Here is a 22666-nt window from a genome sequence, read left to right as displayed (position 1 = left end):
TCATGGTACAAAAGTATTTAATAAGTGCCATGTCGGTACAGAAAAACACACAGCCTATAGCTCATCCTTTAAAACCAAAAGAGTCAACTGAAAAGTTAGTAGCAATTCCTATTTTTACTTTAAAAATAAAAACAAAAAACTAAGTACACATTGGGAATTGAACTACTACATTTTTTTCTTTCACCCATGTTTTCCGGCCAGTAATGTCCTATCCAACACTATAATAAGACAATGTACTGAATCTAAGCAGATGACCAGTAAAGCTGTTTGCTATCTCCTACTCGTGCTAAGCTAGACCATGGAACACTATCTTGGTAGGATTATTTTGACAGCCAAGAAGGAAGTGCAGAGCCCCTACCCCAAACCTAAGGAGCTGATTTACACAGAAAGGGTTTTAAGCAAACCTGCACAAATGTGAACATGCTCTAAGAAAAGGATATATTTTAGGCTACTTCCAGCATACATTCACTGGCACCCAGTAAAATGGACCAAGGTAGAAAGCATTTTAGCTCCCATAGCACTAACAGCTAAATAATACACACAGCATATAATACTTTGATCTTGAAGTGGGTAATCATGGAAGTTCCAAGATTGTATCCACTAGGTTAGCCTGAGTATTCATCTATAAAAATATTTTTTCAAAAACGCATAAACGAGGGTTATGAAAACAATGGGACTACATCTGGACCTGTAGAAGACAGTGATAAAAAGACTGCACATGTAAGACTAGGAATTGATTTTCACATGTAGCTTTTAGGTAAAGGAAATCTCTAAGTTGATTCCTACTAGCTGTGATGGTAGGATTTTCAGAAATCTTGAGATGGGCAGCTAGCTGCAATTAACTCCTAGATAAATACTCCCAGTCAAAACCCCCACTGAGGCTGTAGGACTCAAACTGTGATCAGCTGTGGGTGCATGAAAAGCCTCCTGGGACATGTAAGGCCTGCTGGGCCAAGAGAGTTGATGATGGTAAATTTTCCCAACACGGACACCCTGACATGAATGCTGGGGACAGGCATCCCAGGTAGAATGCTGGACTCGGGTTTGCTGCAGGAGCCAGACTCCGAAGCCTGAGAAAGGGGTCTACTCGGGGAGGAGTACTAGGGTTACCAAAACCAAGAATGTCTCGTCCCAGAAAGGTCAGGTAATTGTCTTCTGACCCATCAATACTTAACATTAATGAAGAGTTGCAGAAGAGTCAGTCTTTCCAAGATGTATTCTTCTGACATCATTAGCCAAAGCCTCTCCCAGTCTATTGAGCTGGTGACGTCCAGGAAGAGCCCGGAGCCTGAAGGTGAGATCTAGGGCCGCAGATTGTTCTGGGAGGCTGGCACAGAAGATGATTTGCACAGTGATGTCACCACTAAACCACTGCTCAAGTCCAGTCCCCGGCCTTCTTTTTCCTACAAGAGAACACCACAGCTTTAAGAGGCAAGGGACAGAAGAAAGTCCTTTCTAGCTCTGATCGGGGAGGGAGATGTTTAGGGTGGGCCACTAGGGAGCACATAGGAAGAGGGAAGATGTGATTTTGCATTTTTGTTCAGCACTGGTCACTCAAAAAATGTACCTCTCAGGGTACACTGGACCCTGGAGGTCCAGTGGTTAAGACCCCACTGCAGGTAGCATGGGTTTGATCCTTGGTTGGGAGAACCAAGATCCCGTGTGCCAAGCAGCAAGGCCAATACAAACAACACAAAAAACACCTCTCTTCAATGAAAAATATTTCCTTCTCCTATTAAGATCCTGCATTACAAGAAAGGCATGGCAATTAAGACTTGTTTTTTGGCTTTGTCCTTTTGATTATACAGGGACCCTGTAAGGTGCCTGGGATCTTCGGTTTCACCAAAACTATGAATGTGTAATTCTTCATAAGCACCCCAGGCCCCGGCCAGCGGGGGACAGCAGCTGCTCTGCCGGCATGTTGCTCGCTATCTGGCTGACACTGGCCAGTCTTACAGTGGGGAGCACAGAGGGTGGTTTGTGCCTGACAGGTCCACTTGGAATTTTCTAAGCGGTTCACTGTGGCATAACAGACAAGAAGGACTTACTGCTCGGTAGTCCAGAAACATTTCTTTAAAAGCCAGAAAATCCGTAAATGTGAGTAGCATGTCAAAAATGTCACCGGCCACTTCATCTTTATGGTGCCTGAGAAGGAAAAGGGTGGTTGCTTCATGAACAATTGATGACACAGACCATCTCCTTGAGATTTCCTTCAAAGGTATGGAGGGCCTCCCACCCAGGACCTAACCACCAAGTGCTCTGAAGCTTGATGTTCAAGTACTAGGGGGAAGAAAAAGGAGGGGCTGTGAATTTTCAGAGTTGAGGAGGAGCAGGGTACTAAGAAGTACAAAAAGTCAAGTTCAACTCACTGTAAAGTTGTAGTGAAAGCCGCCATGTTAAATCCAGGAATTCGCTCCAACAGCTGTTCTTCTATATACTTTTCTACCAAAGAAATCTGTAACAGTAAAACTTCTTTTCAGAAAGCCTGTTCTCCAGCCCTTTGCAAACATTTCTGTGTGCCTGGCTCCCCGTTGAGCGCTGGGGGCACCAGAGAGAACCCAAACCCAGCTCCTCTCTTCACTGAGCTCATCCCACCCGCTGCCCTCGGCCCTCCAGGGGAGAGGTGTATGCAGGAAATTACACTGCAATGGGAGGAATGCTCCCAGGTGGGTAGGGTTAGAGAGCAGAAGGGCTCCCACCCCCATGGCACGAAATGAAGAGTGAAGTAAGTGGGGGCTTTTCTGCCTGGGTAGATAGAATCTGTGGAAAGAAACAGATGAAAAAGCATACACTGAAAGGCAATCACAGATCTGTTAAAAGCGGAGGCCTGGCTTAAGAAACTTTCACCAGCTCGGCCACACTTTTGCATTCAAGGAATTAAGTCCTGGAGGTTCAAATGTCCCAGATGAGATCCTAACAGGAGGCTGCATGGGGACTTGGCATATGCAAAGACCCAAGGGTCCAGAGCCAAGGTTCCTGGGTTCTAGTTTGGTTTTGCCACCAGCTAGTTAGTGATCTGGGTCTTGGTTTTCACTTTTATCTAACAGTCATGCATACTTGATTGAATTATGTAGTAAGGAAAAAGGGTGTGAAAGCTGAAAGGTCAAAAGTATGTAAGTGCAAGGTATGGTGAACCCATATACTGTAACTGAAAGTAGGATTATGATAAAGTCAACCATGTTTTTAAAATAGATGCGATCATTAACTATTTGGAAAACAGCTCCAAGAAGTATGCAAAAGAAAACAATAGGTGATGAAGATTAAACCCAATTCTAATTAGACTTCCTAGCAGGTGCTGGTGGCAGGTTCTAAAAGTTGAGCAGATTTCAACATTATTTGATCCTAAATTCATATTTTAAAGAAACCCTAATCTCCAGTAAGAGAAATAGGAACCCACTTACATATTCATTAAAAATAGGTGTGTAGGTAAGCTTATTCTCTTCCGTGTCTTCAAACTCCTGGTAGTACTTGTCCATGAAATTCCTCTGTAATAACTGGAACTCATCATCTGAATCGCAATAGGAAACATATATTCTTTTTAACATGCAGGAATTAAATGGCAGGAGAACTGCTTTCTAAATGGCCAACCTTTAGGAGAGGGAAAGCTAAAGGTGTTAAGTGTAAAGTTCGGTGGCATTAAGGGCCTTCACACTGTGTGCAACCACCACCACCACCCTCTAGTCCATTTTAAACACAGCCATACAGGCAGGCTGGCTTGGGAACTCCACAAATGGTTCTCTTAAATTCAGCTGCAGTGGTAGGAACAGTGTAGTGATTAGATGGATGGGCTCTGACAGAGGCTAGACTACCGGAGTTTAAATCCCACCTCAGCCACTAACACTGGGTAAGCTTGGGCAGGTTAATTTCTCTGAGTCCCAGTTTCTTCAACTTCAACTTCAGAGTACCTATCATAAAAGATTGCTAGGTGGCATTTAGATGAGGATTCACATATAGTGACTGATTCATAGCAAACACTTACAAGGGTTTAGGGAATTTCAACAACCAAATAGAGTATCATTTCCAAAAACAAAAGGAATGCTTCACAAATGGCCTAGACTTAGGAATAAATGCCCTGGGCTTACAGAAAGCTCATTTCCCTCACTGCACACAGGGTTCTTGTAGAGGCCAAAAGAACTCCAGGTATTCCTCAGCATTCCCCAGGAATCCTCTGATTGACATGGGACCTTAATGGTGTATCTTCATCTGTATTTAGGAGTTAAGGTCATGAACCTTTATAGGACCCGAAGGTACAAAACTGGGTCAAGTGATTTTCACTAAACAAGACTAAGAAATACAGCTAATAACACTATAACAACAGTGTTCTTTTCCTTATTCTCAGCAAACTTAAAGTCACCCCTACAAGAGATTTTTTTCAAGTTTTTCTCTCCCACATATTTATCTTAAATGACAGATGCCTGTTACTTAGCAGGACCTATGTATGCCAAAGTAAAAGTTGCTCAGTCGTGTCCAACTCTTTGCAACCTCATGGACTATACAGTCCATGGAATTCTCCAGGCCAGAATACTGGAGTGGGTAGCCTTTCCCTTCTCCAGGGGATCTTCCCAATCCAGGGATCAAACCCAGGTCTCCCACATTGCAGGGGGATTACCAGCTGAGCCACCAGGAAAGCCCAAATGAATCCACAAATATGAACTCAGGACCTAGGAAAATATGGAACCAGCTGAAGCATGACACCTTGTTCCTCATGGACATGTGTGCTATGGTTACGCTATTACACTGCTCTATGTCACAAAAATATTAAGACTCAAGACTAAAAACCGCTCTTACTCACTGAAATAAAGTAGTTAATATTTACTGAGGTTTTGCCATGAGCCCCATAACTCCAAGGTGCCCTGTTACCTGAATGAGTCCCTTCCAGGGACTGAATCTATGGTAATCAATTATTTTCAGGAGTAGGAGCTGTATGCCTTTAAGGCAAACCACAGGACAACTTATTTCGTATTTCAGTATGCCACATTAAACATATGCAGCATGATGTTTTCTCTCTTCTTAAAAATTAACTCTCCAAGTGGATTTCAATGTCGTTAAAAGTGAGAGTCTAAAAACTAAAGAGCCGGAGTAGGGAAGCTTACCCATGATAATGTCCTCTAAATATCCAACCACAGCATCAAATTCTGCATCAGAGGCAGAAGAGCTGAAAAATAGACCTGGATTAGGTACTGTTTCAGCTTAATTCCTCCGCCCCCCCCCCCCCCCGCCCCCAAAATGTACTATGGCCCTTTTCAAATGAATTCTCCATCACCCAGCCTCAACAATTAAGAATGATTTACTGTTTAATCTAGCTATTGCACACAAGAAAGCACATTTTACACACCTGTGACGTCAAAGTTTAATGTAGTGTATCTACTTTCAGAAAACTGATGGGACACAAGGAGTCACAAAGGGACAAATAAAAGGGGTCAAGGCTCACATCAGACATTTTAAGGCTCCTCACATTTATTTCCTGTGGGTTCTACTCACCGCATCTTCACTATCACCCCACACCAATCTACTTGTGGGCGGGCGTAAACTTGGTGCGGTCAACACACAGGCCGGGGTGGGGAGGGGCAGTTAGAGTCCCTGGGGGTGGTCGTGTGGTGGTGGCGGCGAATCTTCTGACCCGCGGTCGGGCGGGCCTCGGCCACTCAAACCCACCAGGTTTTGCTGACGACTAAGGACTGGAGACCGGGGGATTGTGACAGAGGCGTGTATCGTCGCGCGACACCACTCTGCGCTCCTGTCCTCCGCGCCTGAAACCCCGCGGTCGCCGCAGCGGCAGAGTCCACAGCGGGAACTTGGATGGGGTGGGGTGGGGTGGGGGAAGGCTTGTTGGTTCCCCACCGCCACTGAGGGCACTGTTTTCGCAGGGCGGAGGCCTAGGCCAAGCGCCAGCAGCCCCGGCCTTCAGTCTCCCGGGCTCGGGCGGTGTGACTCACAAGGACAGCGCGAAGCTCTCTTCCTCTAGGGCGTCCATCGCCGCCGCCGCCGCCGCATCCACCGCGCGTCAGAGAGCGGACCCGTTGGCCTTCTACCCTTGCCTGCGGCCCGGGCGCAGCCTCTGCTCTGCACCGCAGAGCTCCAACCGGCATCCGGGAGGCCTCGCCGCCGAGGCCGCGGCCGGCTCACGGCCCAGGCGGGTAGCGCCTGCGTGCGACGCCCCGGCCTCAGGCTCCCCGGCTGCGGCCACACGCCGTCCGAGCCTCCCAGCCCTGCCAGGCCTAGCTAAACTCACCACTACCGCCGCTGGGTCCGGCGTCAGTTACCACGCCCCGCCTCCCGTCACCATGGCCACCGTGACCCTGGGGCTCCCAGCAACCAATCACAGGTCTGCGTTACCCCAAGCCAGGGGCGGGACAAAGATAGGGAGAGGAAGTGAGGCAAAGGGATGGAGGGTAGCGAGAGGAAACTGGGCGCATCCAGCAGGTCAGGGGCTCACTGACGTATACTCACGCTGTCGGGCGATTAAAGCCAAGATGTACCCAATGTGAAGAGGAAGGAATGGAAGCCGAGAGACCCTTGATTTCCCCAGTTACTACTAGGGAATGAATTACAAGATTTAAGAAAGATTAAGTCATTCAAATTGGTTTTAAGAGCACTGTAAATCGAAAATCTTTTCAGTCAATCCCTTAGCTTTTGAGCCAGATAGTGCAGACATTTGATTTTCGAGACAGTTGCTCCCTCTCGTGGAACTACCACGAGACAGCTACCAAAGCCAGCCCCACCGCAAGAAGTGGATGTCTTGTAATTTACATCATAAACATTCACATAACAAAGATTATTCGGCAATAACTCGTTTCTTGGGTAACTAGGCAAAAGTAACTTTGACAGAACCACTTTGAGCAACGCAATCAGGTGACTTACCTCCAGGATAAGCCCCCTCTGAAACTGCCTAATTTTACAAAAGGGTACCCTAGACCTGTTCTCTGATTGGATCACTAGACATTGTTGTCTTTTCAGTTGCACTTTATTTTTTGGCCAAATGTGTGGTACATTTTAGATATGGTTCATGTTTGATCTGTGGGTCAGATGGCCAGCCTAAATGGACATATATCTTTAAATGAACATAAAATAGCTATTGGGGTGTGGAACTAAACTCGTTACCATGACACAGTTGTATCTAGGATGAGATCAGTTCTCAGAGGTACTATCTCTGTTTAGTACCAAGTAGAAGGCAGGCATTCAGAAAGGTTTGGTAAACAACCAGACCGAGTTAATACATGGGATCAGAACAGAGAAGGAAACTTGATTCCATCTATTCTGGTTATCTAATGCTGTCACTAGCCACACAAAACTTCCTGGCTTAAAAAAAAAAAAAAAAATTATTTTGCTCAGTAATCTGTAACGTGGACAGGACTTGGTAGGGATAGTTTGTTTCTGTTCTACTTGGCATCAGTTGGGGGTAGCTGGGATTGGGCTAGAGAAACCTCTTCCAAGAAGCTTACTCAAATTAGTTTTGGCTGGAACAGCTCAGTTGTGGATGTTAAACAGAGGACCTAAGGGGTAGGGGGCTGTCTCAGTTCCTCTCCATGTAGGTCTTCTCATGGATATTTGGGTTTTCCCACACCATGGTAGCTAGGTCCAAGAACAAATATTTCAAGAGACAGGAAGTGGAAGCTGCCAGTCCCTCAACTGCTTGAGACCAGAAACTGGCTCAATATCTTCAGTCTCTGCCTGGCTATATCCCTAGGTCCTACTTCCTCCTTTCTTTTTAATTAATGTTACTCCTTCAGTGAGGTTTCTCTCCTTCCCCTCATCTGAATTAGGTTCTCCTTGCTCTTTCTCAAAGCACTCAACAATTTATTACAGTAAGGAAAAACAGTTTTCTCCCCACTACCGACGTCAGCTCCACAAACAGATCTGTTTTTGTATACCACACAGTTGCAGTGCCCGAGACATAGTAGGTGTCCAATAAAGGTTTGCTGGATGAATAAGTGATTAGCCTTGCTTCTGAATTCTAATACTTGATTCTATTCTAACCTGGAAAGGATAAACCTGAGTATAATATCTTGGAAGCTTAGCAGCAGGCACCAATGAAAGTTGTGAAATCTTAAGTCAAAAAAGGCAACAAATGTTTTATTTATTCAATGCAAATTACTGTATTTACCACAAGCTAAAGAAGAGAACATATATATATATATTTATATATATATTTGAATTTATGGAAGACTAAAGACATGGAAAAAATCCAGCACCCCAACAAGTACGGCCAGGAAGGAAATCAGCTCTGTAATAGGACGATTTAATGAACTACAAACAAGAAAGGGTGGGGAAGGAAGAAAAAAATGTGCATTGAATTTAAGACATTGTAAAACTGAGAAGACATATTTACTATTCAAGTATAAACTCAGTAAGGACTTGGCATAAATTGAAAGGCAGCTGCTGAGGTACACCATTATAAAATAAGTTCTATGAATTTACAATTCTACCTTCCAATTTTCTGGGAGAAAAAACCAAACTCTTGAAGGTCTTCACCAGAGACCCTGAGAGGGAATAACACTTTTGATGAAGACATAGTCAACAATCCATGACTGAATTTACTATTCAAAAACATGTATTTATTTTAAACAATAGGAATACGTGCTCTCAGACTGTCCTCTAAGAGTTTTTGAGACTATTAGTTCAAGAGTTTCAAAGTATATTACTTCCAAAAACAATACTGATTTTAAAAAATTATTTTAAACAAAAACCAAAAAGACCTGATTTGATGGTACCTTAAAAATACCCTAAATACCAAATTTTCTCCAGTCTAACATTGCAATTAATTTAAGAATTCCTCCTGCATTGTTAAAACATTTTTTCCTCACAAAATGTGGGTACTGAAATTGGATAGAAACATCATGAATGTGAAAATACCACCAATTTTCTGCAGTTAAAAAAAAAAAAACTAGAATGTTCTTTGGAATCACTGAAATATAAAAAATCGGGTTTTGTTTTTTTGTCTACAGTCTGTGCACCTTCTTTCAGGCCCTCCATGTTGCTTGTAGTATTGACCTGTGGGATTCTAGTTTTACAGCTTCAAGTCTTGCAGTGCAGTATCCATGCTTAACATACCAGTGGCTCTCTGACCAATGGGAAGTTATGTTTAACCCAGAAATGCTGTCATTTACTTCTTCATAATGACTTTTGCCCAAAATAAAAACTTTAGAATATGAGACAAAACATCCTGTGTTACACAATCAAATGAACCCAACCTGGAGAAATCCAGTGTGGTTTCAGCATTCAGGAGGGCATTGTCTCTTATTACTTTTCATGGAATTACCACAGGCCTAGCTATTGGCATTCAGCTTTCCTTGGCCTTAAAAGGAATTCTCAGGGCTGGCAGGTTGGGTTAGATTCTAGGAGAATTTTGTCTTTGATAAACTATCATTTTTTTTAGCATAAAATCTGGCCATGGCTATAAGTTTCAATGTGCATACAACTGATTAGAGATTTTTTTGTTTTTCTTTTCAACATTGGCTGGAATTGAGTAGAAATAAGTCCATGAGGCCTCTTCACGTGTGTCATGAGATATGAGAAATTTGTCTGACTCTAGTCACTATTTCTTTCCGACACAATGGGCAGGTCTCCAGTTGCAAGGCACAATCCATGCACAGATCACTGAGGAGAAAGACATAGATACCCGTTAGGTCAGTGCTTCAAAAAGTCAGACTGACGATGTGCTGACTCAATGGAGCATGTTAACTGAAAGGGTAATAATCACACATGACTGAAACATTAAGTAAATATCTAAACAGTTAAGTCTCTTCCACTTCTGACCTTCAGTCTTCCTCTTCTGAGGAGTAAGTTAAAAGTTCATGTGCATTCTTCCAGAAAGTCTGGATATATACAGCCTATGCACAGAGATGTGTCTCTGTAGGTAGAAATACAATGCTATTTTTTTCCCCAGACAGTTATCTGTCTGTCCCAGTATCATTTGTTGAATAGTCTATCTTTCACCATAGATTTGACATAATGTCTCTATGATATATTTTTCTTTGTAAGTAGTTCTACCTTCTATTCCATTACTGTGTCATTCTTTTCATATACTGGGAGAAAACTATTAACTTTTTTTTCCCCTAAAGGTGGTATTTTACACATATTCTTTCTCACCCTGTTTTTGGTTGTTTTTTTTTTTTTTAATTTTTAAAAATGTATTTATTTTTGGCTACACTGGGTCTTCATTGCTATGTTCTGATAGCAGGCATCCTTGTCTGGCCCCTAGCATCTCTTGGAAGGCTTCCAGTGTGTCCCCCTTAAAAAGATGCTTGTGTTTGAGATATATATGTTTTTTTATATTGTAAAGAAAGTATCCATCCATCCTTAATTTAAACTTTTATTTCTATATCCATTTCTGTTTTGTAGTAGTCATTCATTTGAGATGGATATTGAATTTTTAGCATGTTTGTGGAAGGTGTTAATTCTCTGCTTGATTGTCCCTTGGCCTATTTGAGAAATTATATTTGATTACATTTGATTAAATACATTTGAGAAATTACATTGATTTCCTATGTTGCACTAACCTTGCATTCCTGAAATAAATAAATGACCCACTTGGTCATGTTGCTGTGTACTAGCTGCTGATAATTTAGGATTTTTAGGTTTATATTCATTTATTTTTGTGTTTCACCAGCTTTTTGTATGATTAACATGCATGCTTTGTTAAGAAGATTGTGACTTTGCTATTTTCTCTGTGGTCTGAGAAGTTTATATAGAATCCATCCATTCCCTCAAAGTTTGAAACAATGTACTTGTGAAACCATCTGGGCTTTTAGAGGGTAAGGCAAAGGGGGAAAATCATCTCAATTTCTTCCATGGTATTAATAGTAGGAATGTTTAGATTTTCAGTGTCTATTCCAGGGGGTGGCTCATGTCATTCAGTTTAGCCAGATTTCCTTTCTTAACCTATACTCAACGAAACTGTTGAGCTAGATTTTCTTATAATTCTTTTAATTTGCTCTTCCAACTTTGTTCTGGATATTTCTAGTGTGGGGACTGTGCTCATACTTAAGATACCTGATTCTAAGTTTTTAGATTTCAACTGTCTTTCATGAGCACTTATTGTGTGCCAAACCACCAATAAGGGCCAGAGAGCTCAAAGAAGAATAAGCCCAGATCCTGAGGAGTTCTGGGCTACAGAGTTGATAAAGGGAGACCTGGTAGCTAAAGCTCTGTGAAGAATAAGAGCAAGGCAGCGTATGGGATGGGCTGAATTACAGGGAGCTGGTCTGGGACACTGAGATAGGTACTGCCTATATATAATCGGCACACGTGCCTGGGCCAGGCCAGGGTCAGCACACTGCCCAGCTCCTCTTTCTCCTTCTAACCTTAGTTGCGAGGCCTTTTTAGGGGACTGTTTTATTTGCTACTCTTGCTGATGTTTAGACACTCTGTTCTACAGGATCCAGGCTGTCCTCATTTCCTATAACTGCAGAGTGGTTAGATGGTAGGGTGGTGCTGCCCTCTCAATGCTGAGGAGGGTAAAGAGTAAGTACATGAGAAGGCTCTAAAACTAAAAGGGATTTCCTAAGAGACCTGCAATTAGCATTAAGCCTTTTGCATTCTGGGATGAAAAATGTGTTAAAAATAAAGTACTGAGTAAACAAAGTAAAACAAAACAAAAACATGGGTGTTCTATATCAAGCAGCTTCTTCTATTTCAGGTACTTTCTGGAAGACAGCCAGGTACTACTTAGCAAACTCTGAAACCTCCTTCAGCCCACTTTGGATATTACGAACCTTGATGAACAGCTAGGGAACTGGTAACACTGTAAAAGCAATTCAAGAACAGGTGGAACTTAGTCTAAGGAAATGTACACAAGAGCAAATACCCAAACAAACCCTCTGACCTGTGTCCACATGGCTTCAGCTGCGTGTCTGCTACCTCATCACAACACAGGGAGCAGCAGTTTTCCCGGATACTGACTTGCTTCAACAGAGCAAGACGCCTGTGCCTGAGTAGAAAACACAGTTGGAAGTTCATTTTATCAACAAATAAATGGGGTCAGTGACCAGTGATGCATATGAAATGCTTTGAAAATGCTCTGTACATGGGAGTCAACCAGGTATTCCCTAAGCTCTATTCAGTAAAGTTTTCACACGAGACATCTCATTTCAATCTTACAATGATTTTCTAAAACAGAGAATGAAGGAGGCTGGTCATTCTCATCTTACCTGGTGGCTCAGCTGGTAAAGAATAACACACACACAGAAATAAACTGCTTTCCTGAGTTCTATGGTGGGAGCTCTAGCAAATTAATCAAACCAAAGGTGGAGGGCATGGGAGCTTCCAGTTACAGGGTCATGTCCTGGACTTGTGACTGGCATCTAAAGCGGGAGGAAAGGGCAGTCCTGCAGGACTGAACCCTTCTCCAGGGGGGTCTGAAGCTATCTCCAGGTAGACGGTATCAGAATCAAGTTCACTGCTCAGTGGTATTGGAAAACACATGTCAGACCATTCTAGTGCAGGAAGAGTGGTGAGAGCAGAACTTTCTAGTGCAAAGACCCTGGGGCTACAGTAGCAGACCTGGTCTGTTTCAGGAGCAGCAAGGAGGCCAGGATGGCTGAAGCAGCAGGGGCACAGGGGAGAGTGCAAGAGGTCTACGGAGTAGTGGAGGAGAGGAGGGGACAAATCCTACACTGTCTGCTAAGATTCAAGCTTTTACCTTAAAGTCAAAGAGGAAGCCACTAGAGTCTGCTGAGCAGAGAAGTACATGATCTGATTTATGTTGTAACAATCGTTCTGGAGGCTGTCCTGAACAGACTGAAGGGGTTAAGGTGGGAACAGGGAGACTAGTTTGAGGGCAGGAACAACCCAGGTGGGAAATGGGAGGCTTTAGCCATGGCGGGAGAAGGGAGAGGGACCAGGAGTAGTTGGTTGGGATATATTCTCAAAGTACAGCCCATAGGATTTGCTGAACAATCCGTCACAGAAATGGCAGGAAGTCATACTCTGCCTCGTCAAGGATCCTCTAGGACCACAGCCAGGGAAACAGAATTGACAATGGAGCTATTACAGAGAAAACGTAAGAGAAGCAGGTGGCTGTGAGTGGCCGACTTTTGTAACTGAGAGGTGGGTATATATATATATATATATATATATATATATATGGTGCTTTACTGTGCTATTCTTTTTTTCTTTCATGTGTATTTGAAGTTTTCCATAATAATTTTTCGATAATAAAAAGTTTAAGAAGAAGAAGAAAAAGAATGAATGGAAGAAGAGGTAGAAACAGAGAGGATTTACAACATGGAACAAGTTACAAAATGCCAAGTAGAAACATGGCCCTGATCTCCTACCCTGAAGTCAGAAAAGAATACTGTTCCTATGAGTAAAACAGGAAACTTTGACATTAAAGAGGTCATTCAGTTAGTCTCCGACAACTTCTGTCTTGGTGTCACTGTCACAGAAAACAAAAGTCCAATGCAGCACAGGACTGCCAAGCTGGTAACTCTGTTCTTATCCAAGGAATACTGCACTTTGGGCGCCAAGATCTTAGAGTACTGAGAGAGTACACAGAACCCGCCCATAAAAGATGACTTTCTGACAGTTGGTGCCTATTGCCATCTGACCTTTGGAAAGTTTAATTTTGCAGGGGTGGTTAACTAAATGCTAAAGCAGTTTTAACTAAGCCTCCAGGGGAACTCTTAGAGGGATCAGTTGGAACTTTCAGGGTGTAGGTGAGAAGACAGACCTATTTATGGGCCACATCCAAGAAAGACAGGCTACATAACAAAGTGATGGGGTATGGCAGATGAGACAGGTGTTACGTCACACTTTCACCAGGAGGAATTTAAAGTTCAGAATCCCTGTCAGGCGCTAAAACAAGATGAAGAGGGGTTCTCAGAATGAACCTCAGATCTCTGAGCTGGGAAATCAGTGGCCCTTTAGTTCTTGGGATATTACAGAGGCTCTGTTGCAGCAGGCAGGGCTGTCATCACTCTGTGACATTTTCTGGTTCATCTAGAAACTGCTGAGCCACTCTCAAGCCTTGGGACACTGAGTCCAAGGTGAAGTACAGCCCAGAAGGGCTTGTTACAGACCTGCTTTTTAAGCCAGAACAGGAGCTAGGATTACAATGTTACGTTATAGACACCCTTAAGGGTGCAACAGGCCAACACTGTTGATTCCTTACCTTGGCAAAATGATTTTCTCTTCAGCTGTGAGGAAGGCGTAGTCATTAAAAGTGCTAAATTTCATAGACGGTGGATATTTGAATGGTTTTGCTCCAAAATTGAACTCACATTGTTGATATGACATGAAACTAGCTGCAGCAAAAAATCCAGATCTACAAATAAAAATGAGTAGAGATCAAGAGAATTTATAAAAACAAAGTGAAGGTCATACACAAAGTGGTCTTCAGAAGTAAGCTGGAATAAGAAATAAGTCGGAATAATTCATACCCCGGGAGAAAGAAGGGTGGCATTCTGTTTACTAACCTAGATGGGACTATAAACCAGAGAATATCCTGCTCTTATCTTCCTATATCAAACTCTGGGAGAGTTCTAGGTATGATTAAATGAGTCCCCAATTACTTGAAGTACAGTGATTTCTCACACAACTGACCATATAAATGGGCAGTCTTTTTTTCCTAGAGAAAAGGACATTCCATGCATCTACTTGAATTTTTGACTGAGAGAAGGTACTTACACAGTAGATGAAAAGACTTGCTTCTCAGGAGGCAGCTGGATGCCATTTAAAAAGAAGATCATTTGCTTTTCATTCAAGTCTAACAGAAATCCTACTGTGTCTCCTAAAGGATGAAGTGGAACACTGTTAGGACAGGAAGATTCTGCTGTCTCAAGGGGTTTTTAATATCATTGTATTAAGTCTATTTTTGTAGCCCTATATTCAACATATTCATCTTGCTTCTTCTGCAACTGATCTGACCCCTTTCCATCAAAGTTTGGAGAGGAAAAGGCTGCCAATTAATCTATGAAAAGTCATCAATTGTAAGATGCATCCCAATTTCAAAGATGTGAAATGTGGGGGCAATGTGCATTTTTGGACCAGTAAAACATGGTAAGATCACAATCATGAACTTTGCTTCTCTGGTGAGATTTAAAATTCTGAGAGGGAATTCCCTGGTGGTCCAGTGGTTAGGACTCTGTACTTCCAATGCCAAAGGCAAGGGTTCAATCACTAGTTAGAGAACTAAGATCCCTCCTACAAGACTGCGTGGCCAAAAGAGAAAAATTTTTTTCCAGAGGTTCCATCTGCTACCATATGACTCTATGTCTTCAGAACAAGGTGGGGCGCACCAGGAGGCCCCCTGAGAATACCACCCTTGGTGCTCTGGTGTGAGGCAGAAAAGCCCTGTTTCATTGTATTTATATGGGGGTAAAAAGACTCACTCATCTTAAATCCTTTGGTCTAATTGTTGGACAAATTAACTGTGTGGTTCTAACTATGCTGGTTTGAATCTTTCATTCATAAATGTTTTCATGGATATAAGGCCTTGGATACAGCAAACCAGCTGGAATACAAATTGAATGGGGCAAAAAAGATGAGGCTAAAATCCTCGCTTTGACTGAGAGTCCTGATAGCCTCTTCCCCTGCAGTGTCCTGAGCCTGATGTCTGGAGAGCTGAGGCTGGGCAGATGTTTTTGAGGCCAAGAGTGCTCAAGTCAGCCTGAAAAGCTGTATCTAGAGGGGCCCAGAATGTGTCCACTCACTAGTGCCAATACTCTGAAGAAAATCTCATTTTATTGACATTACAATTTCAGTGTCCTTAATATCTCCACAGCTGCTCTAAGATATATATACCCAGAGAGGAAAGTTGAATTCATATTAATCTGAAGAATCATATGAATCTTAATTCATATTAATTAATCTTAATAATTTCCCCACTAAATTAAGAATTTTATAGTCTGAAATGTTTTGCTAAAGGAAGGGCTCCATCAGAGCTGAGTATCAGGAGAGTACTGTTCACACCCATGGTAGGGGATACAAATGCTAATATCCCTTCCCACACTTAATATTTTTCCATCAAAACATTTTTTTTAATTAATTTATTTTAATTGGAGGCTAATTCCTTTACAATATTGTAGTGGTTTTTGCCATACACTGACATGAATCAGCCATGGGTGTACATGTGTTCCCCATCCTGAACCTCCCTCCCACCTCCCTCCCGAGCCCATCCCTCAGGGTCATCTATAACATTTTAAAGCCTAACATGATGAATGCCTTGCCAGAACCAGATGTCTTAACCTAGCTGATAAATTCATGATGGAGAGGAACGAGTACCTTCTTTCCAGCAGGGGTGTAGGTGCGGCTTACTTCTGGCGTTGTACCAAATCAGCTGCCGGCAGCCGTCGTATGCACAGGAGTATTCATCATCCCCAATGCCATAGCCTTCCTGGAGGGAGACAGGGCCCAGAGATTAGTGAGGCTCTGCCTGCTGTGTTCTGGGAAAAGTAAGTGTGTCTTTTACAACCATTAAGCTGGTGGATGGAATTCTAAGCTTTCTAGATGAAGGGAGAGAGCCTATTATGGTTCTTAGAAGGTACCAAAATTTTGACATGGAGTCAGAAGAGAATATGACCTCACCAACAAATATTTCCCAAGTTTCACATCTGTTAGTTTATTTAATTCTCACGAACCACCTTGAGGCTGGGAGTATTGTATTCCGTTTTAAAAAGGAATAAAGTCTCAGAGAGGTCAACCAACTTGCCCAAGAACACATTACTAGAAAAGTCAAGTTTGGACCTTGAGATTTTCTGATTCCAAGGCTGGTGTGGGCAAATATCTTTTTTGCCTACAGTACACTTCAAAACACCCCCTTGCTCAGAGATGTTAAACCTGGGTTCAACAGAAAGGCTATTGTAGGTAATTAGCAAACAGGTATTCCGAGATATCTGAACATTATATAGGTTCTTGGCAACTTCTTTTAATACTTACTGCCTTTTAATTGTTTAATAATTACTTTATTATTAACATAAAAGCGTGGGTGAGATCTTAAGAAATTATTTTGAGCAGTTATAAGAAAAAAAATAGAACAAATAGAGGAAACATGCAGGCCAGACAACTGCTATCTTTAAGGCTCAATGGTGAAAGATTCTAGTGGAGAAGGCCACTGAAAATGTTGGCCAGATCCAAGTAAGACTTCAGATCCTGGGGATGGTCTGCTTATTCTGTGCCATAATGCAATTAGAAGACAGAATGGAACAAGGGCTCCAACACACTCCCTGACTACTTGGAGCACAACATACTGAATTCGGATGTGTTTTCTCCAAAGTGAGAATTAGTTGTTCCGAATGCACGGCTCAGACTACTCAAAGGTTAAATGAACCTCTGTAAATTCTCAGCAGAATATTCACCAGTCTATTATTAACAGAAAGAATGCCTTGCTATCCCTTTCAAAGCCTGAACAAGTAAAAAAAAAAAAAACCATAATGATAAACAAGATAACTATTCTGTAGGTGACCTGAACAAGACCTACCCTTTAGCTTCTCAGATTAATGATCTATCTCTAAGCCTAACACTCGATCATCTTTTCAACAGCAAAGCCCAATCAGTATAAGGGTTAAAATAAGAGGCACCATGAATGGACTTCAAATTTTCAGAAACTGGGTGTGTCCTAGGAAAGACTAATTCTACAAAGCCACACCCTGTCTGTACAGGCAAAAAGATTCAGAATCACCAGAACAATGTCCATAGGAAGCAAAGTTTTAAGTATAATAACAATATGAAAATGCTGTATTTGGGGAAAGATATATGAGACTTCATCAGTTTCTAACCAACCAGTACTTAAATCAGGGAAAAATGTTTTATTTTTTAAGGAAAGAAATTAAGTCTATCAAGCAATCTGGAGAGATAAGAAAATAGTATTCTGTTTCTTGAGAAGCTGAAGTTTTTGCAACCATATGGCAGAAATTAGTTTCATCCATAAGACAAAATGATCCAGCTTCACTGGCCATTAAAAAGAAAATCTGCAACGTTCAGTCTCATATATACTACTCTCAGACCTGCAGTGTGCTGCCATATTAGGAGGTACACAATTTATAAAGCTTCCTCCCAAGAGAAGTCCATATTTCTTCTAGTCTTGGGACAAATTTTTACTTCCAAATGAGACAACAAGCTAATTCTCTGAGATTATCCCCATTTTCAAATGCAAAGAACACAATTATCGAAGAATAAGAAGGTGAATGAACTCAAGTCCTAGTTTCTTTTTGTCCCAGTCTTAGTTTCAGTTTTCTCGCCTGTGAAATGGAAATTATAACAGTAAAAACTGTTACGGGAATCAGATGATAGGCTTTAAAATGAAGTGCTTTGGAAATTAAGATTTTTTAAGTCCTAAAAAAATCATCTTAAGGACATCATTTGGAGCAGACTATCTGTGTAATTGATACTACTTTCTTTAAATCAGTGCCCAAGTTGGGCACTAGAAGACTAACTGGCACTGTTCTCCAGATCCACTTATTTTTGACTACCTGGTGCCACAAAAAAAGCCTCATTCTTCCAGGTTTTAATTAAGGGCTAGTCAACTAGAAGGCCCTGCAAAGGGAAGGTTCCCAACAAAAGCAATGGCAGTTTGGGGTCCAGTGTTCCATCCTGGACAAAATTCCAGACCTGCCCTTTCCATGGGCCCTCTTCCTCTAATTTGTCTTTTTCCAGTGAGCAGTTTAGTAAAATGCCATGAACAATCCCAGGATGCTGTACAGCCTTGCTGAAAGGGCAGTTTTTTTTTTTTTTTGCCATACATTGATATGAATCAGCCATGGATTTACATGTGTTCCCCATCCTGAACTCCCCTCCCACCTCCCTCCCCATGAAAGGGCACTTTAGAAACTATCCTTATGGCAGGCAAAGTTTAGTTTGACTTTGTTGAATCACTTCTAAAACCCATCCTAAGATCTTACATATGGGATGGGAGGCTATATTATTTATTTATTTTTAATTGGAGGGTAAGAGGCTATTCTAGTCAAGGCTATAGTTTCTCCAGTGGTCATGTATTGATGTGAGATTTGGACTATAAAGAAAGCTGAATGCAGAAGAATTGATGCTTTTGAACTGTGATGTTGGAGAAGACTCTTGAGAGTCCCTTGGACTGCAAGGAGATCCAACCAGTCCATCCTAAAGGAGATCAGTCCTGGGTGTTCATTGGAAGGACTGATTTTGAAGCTGAAACTCCAATACTTTGGCCACCTGATGCGAAGAGCTGACTCATCTGAAAAGACCCTGATGCTGGAAAAGATTGAAGGCAGGAGGACAAGGGGACGACAGAGGATGAGATGGTTGGATGGCATCACCGACTCAATGGACAGGGGTTTGGGTGGACTCTGGGAGTTGGTGATGGACAGGGAGGCCTGGTGTGCTGTGGTTCATGGGGTCGCAAAGAGTTGGACATAACTGAGTGACTGAACTGAAGAGGCTATTATTTATTTTTATTTATTTATTGTTTGCTTTTTGGCTGTGCTGGGTCTTTGTTGCTGAGCGAGGGCTTTCTCTAGTTGCAGTGAGCAGGTTTCTCATTGCGGTGGCTTCTCTTGTTGCAGAGCATGGGCTCTAGGGCATGCGGACTTCAGTAGTTGTAGCATGTGGGTTCAGTTGTGGTTCCTGGGCTCTAAGAGCACAGGCTCAATAGTTGTGTCACTTGGGCTTAGCTGCCCCATGGCATGTAGAATCCTCTGGGACCAGGGATCAAATCCATGTCCCCTGTACCAGCAGGTGCATTCTTAACCACTGGATCACCAGGGTAGTCCAGATAAGAGGTCATTATTTAGATTAATGACAAAAATAAGTCTAAGGGTATTTTTCCAGCTCAAAGGGTAAAAATCATATGGCCACAAAATGTTCCTGATCAAAACTGGATTAATTCCAAAGTGCTTATACTATGACTATGAGAAGGAAGCTGATTGGGTTAGACATTAAAAGGGTATAAAGCGGCAAGAAATGAACATCTGAAGGAAAAGGGAAGAATCCTAACCTCTCGCACTCAAGTAGAAGTGACCCAACTCTGCTTCCTCTAGTGGATTTAATCTCCCCTTATATCTGATAGCTTTCTGTAACAAAAGATAAATACTAAATACTGAAAACAAATATGCCTACTAATTACAAGATAAAGGTAAAGTGAGAGGAGTCAAGCCAACATTTACGATTCATGAAAGTAACAGAATTCCTACAAAGTTCCTAAAGCTTAAATGCAAGGTAAAAACCATCACTGATAACAATATGAAAACTGAGCCAAAGATGCGGCTGGGGCCGGAGCAGAGCCAAAAAAGAAAAAGAACACATGTAACCTCTGGGTGGAAAATTAACATTAACTTAAAACTTGAGGGGAAAAAAATAGCTGAGGTTCACTTGTGTTTTCCTATTTCTGAATCAGTTTATAAACCTGATGCTGCAGATTTGGCACCATGTGGTTCAGCCCAAGGAATGATTATTGAGAAACCTACCTAAAAATGAGTATGCACCACCCACTTGCCAAAATCACCCGCTGCTGCCCGCATCTGCCCAGGTCTCCACAGTACTCACGTGGTTGAGGAACTTGCTGTCCCGTGTGGCCCAGCCGATCTGCATGACGCCAGAGGTGACCACGGTAACTTCGTAGTACCACACCCCAGCATCCACACAAAAGGTGCAACGCACACTTTCGAAAGAAGAGGCATCGCAGCGAGCCTGGCAAAATCAAAGGGCAGGCAGCCTACCATCAATGCCTGAAGACCACCAGAGATAACAGATTGCTCAGAAGGTGGAATCTATCCTTTCTCATTACAGCTCCTGGTGGACTACTGTCTCCTTCTCTGTGCATCCTCAGTGACAAAAAATACAAAACTGAAGGAAGGATGCCATTTTACAGTTTAGTTTTCACAGAGTTCCAGATTGAAAGGACTGGAAGACCTCAAAGTAAGAATTAGTGAAGGCTACTGGCTTCATTTTTAATTACTTACAGAGTTTTGCTCTCATAGTAGAATCTTTTACAAATGCATAAACACCGCCTTAACCTGTACTTGTTAGGGAGATGAGGGAGAGGATATTGAAGGGTATAAGATGGAGTACCTAAAAATAAGCTAAAGCAGAAAACTACATAAAGCATTTGGTAAGATGTAAGATCAAAGGGCTGTCTGCAGCCATTCTTCAAACAGCTCTTTAATTTTGACATGTCTAGTGCCTAAAGCGGCTGTATATAAGCGGCTCTTTCATTAACCTTCACCCCCCAAATCAGCAACATTTCCAACATGCAGGGAGAAGGTAAAGTGCTAGATTGCATATAACTGGTTATATATGGATTAAAAAAGAAAGGGCGTCTTTTAGAAATACTAGTCTTAGTATCTTTAACTGCATAAAATAGAAGAGATTGAAGTCAGACATTTAAACAAGTCAATAAATATTATAGCACTTACTATATGTATAGGACCATGTGAGATAGGAAAGAGTATATAATATCTCAGATACTCTCTCTTCTACCACTTCTACCTCTAACCACTCTCTGAGTATGTAGTAAACTTCCATCTATTTTGCAAGGATTGCTTTTGTTCAGAATCAGGGCATGAAAATGAAAACAAGATTTTCTCCCTAGAATGGTCCATCTATGGAAACTTTACCTCCAAGCCATGAGGCGAGATCTTCAGGTACTCGCTGACATCGTTGCTATTCAGCATGGCCTTAATGCTATTCAAGTCCACTTTCTCATAGGTCAGCTGCCTACCCTCTTTTAAAACTGCAAAAGAAGAAGTGGGCACGTTTCTAAGGCAGGCTATTGTGGAAAAACTTTTGTCATCGCTGGCTGCCACTCTTTGTTAATAAGTGGAGGTACTAAAAAACGGCAGAATCGGTAGACATAACCTTAGCTTTGGGGCTTCATGGCCATATGAAGATTAATTAATTAAGCAAATGCTAGTAAAGGCAGCATAGGTAGGTTTATATTTCTGTTCCTTTTAATCATTCTTTTGCATGCAGCAAAATCCAAATGGTACTTTTTCAGAATTATTCTTTAACTGGCACTACACAGGCTGTGCACTGAGCAATTCCCCACAATGTTGCGGTAGGAGCAGGGGGGTTGTGCTAATTATGGGGCGGGGGGAGTGAGGACAGAGCAGTAGTCTAGTTTTAGTTCTTGCAGCCCTTGGAGGAGAAAAAGAATAGTTGGGAGCAACTCTCAAGGTCCAGATATGATTTGAGTTTTAAAGAGGAATACTGGGATAGGGAGAAGAGTGAAGAGAGGGAATTCCAAGTGAAAGGAACAGGCCCAGAGATAGGAATGACTGGGAACTGCTTGTAAGACAGTGAAAAGAGTCTGTGTTGGGAAGAGTTGGATTACACAACAGTATCTGATTGGTGGCCTGAATGCAGCAGGAAACAGGAGACCGATAACAATATCTGAATAGGAGAGCATTGCAATTAGAGGCATTCTTTCCATCTAACTGTCTGAAGAGTCCCTAAATTCGTTACCGCTAGAATATAGCCAACCTACCAGTAGAGGACTTTATATGGAAAAACTCACACTGTCACAAATGAAGAACAGTGATCCTATTTAAGAAGTGGATTTGGAAATGGAAAACAGGCATTTTAATACAGGATAACTCCTACTTACAGAGATTGTCTAAACTCCACTGGGCACAGAAACCAACTTGACGTTTCAGATAATCAGGATCATCAGTCCAGGACTCCAATGTGACAAGCCGGTCACTAATACTGGATTCAGAAATAGTCAATTTATTTTCACCTGTTTGGGAAGACATAAACCTTA

The 22666-nt window shown here is 42.1% G+C and overlaps 2 protein-coding genes across 3 annotated transcripts in view; both read right to left on the bottom strand.

Annotated features, from left to right (window-relative positions):
* Positions 1-6246, bottom strand: ARL2BP (ADP ribosylation factor like GTPase 2 binding protein). 2 transcript variants are annotated; one of them, XM_061138577.1, is made up of 6 exons: positions 5937-6246; positions 5094-5155; positions 3402-3508; positions 2370-2455; positions 2049-2145; positions 1-1403 (listed from the first exon to the last, which is right to left on the bottom strand). In XM_061138577.1, the coding sequence occupies exons 1-6, from the start codon at positions 5972-5974 to the stop codon at positions 1302-1304; spliced, it is 492 nt and encodes a 163-aa protein (XP_060994560.1). In that variant the 5' UTR covers positions 5975-6246; the 3' UTR covers positions 1-1301. The 2 variants fall into 2 exon arrangements, with proteins under 2 accessions (XP_060994560.1, XP_060994562.1); XM_061138579.1 differs by having other exon boundaries at positions 5482-6245.
* Positions 6247-8047: 1801 nt separating this feature from the next.
* The window catches only part of RSPRY1 (ring finger and SPRY domain containing 1), a 35613-nt gene continuing 20994 nt past the window's right edge, over positions 8048-22666 (bottom strand). Inside the window, exons 8-15 of the mRNA XM_061138566.1 lie at positions 22511-22642; positions 21522-21637; positions 20452-20595; positions 16222-16333; positions 14626-14728; positions 14111-14263; positions 11825-11929; positions 8048-9597 (exon numbers count right to left, since the gene is read on the bottom strand). Of these exons, the coding sequence (XP_060994549.1) occupies positions 9501-9597; positions 11825-11929; positions 14111-14263; positions 14626-14728; positions 16222-16333; positions 20452-20595; positions 21522-21637; positions 22511-22642 (962 nt within the window). The 3' untranslated portion in view covers positions 8048-9500. The remainder of the gene's footprint in view (positions 9598-11824; positions 11930-14110; positions 14264-14625; positions 14729-16221; positions 16334-20451; positions 20596-21521; positions 21638-22510; positions 22643-22666) is intronic.

The sequence above is a fragment of the Dama dama genome, chromosome 4 (assembly GCF_033118175.1).
Source record: "Dama dama isolate Ldn47 chromosome 4, ASM3311817v1, whole genome shotgun sequence".
Classification (NCBI taxonomy): domain Eukaryota; kingdom Metazoa; phylum Chordata; class Mammalia; order Artiodactyla; family Cervidae; genus Dama; species Dama dama.
This window is presented reverse-complemented; position numbering and strand designations above follow the sequence as displayed.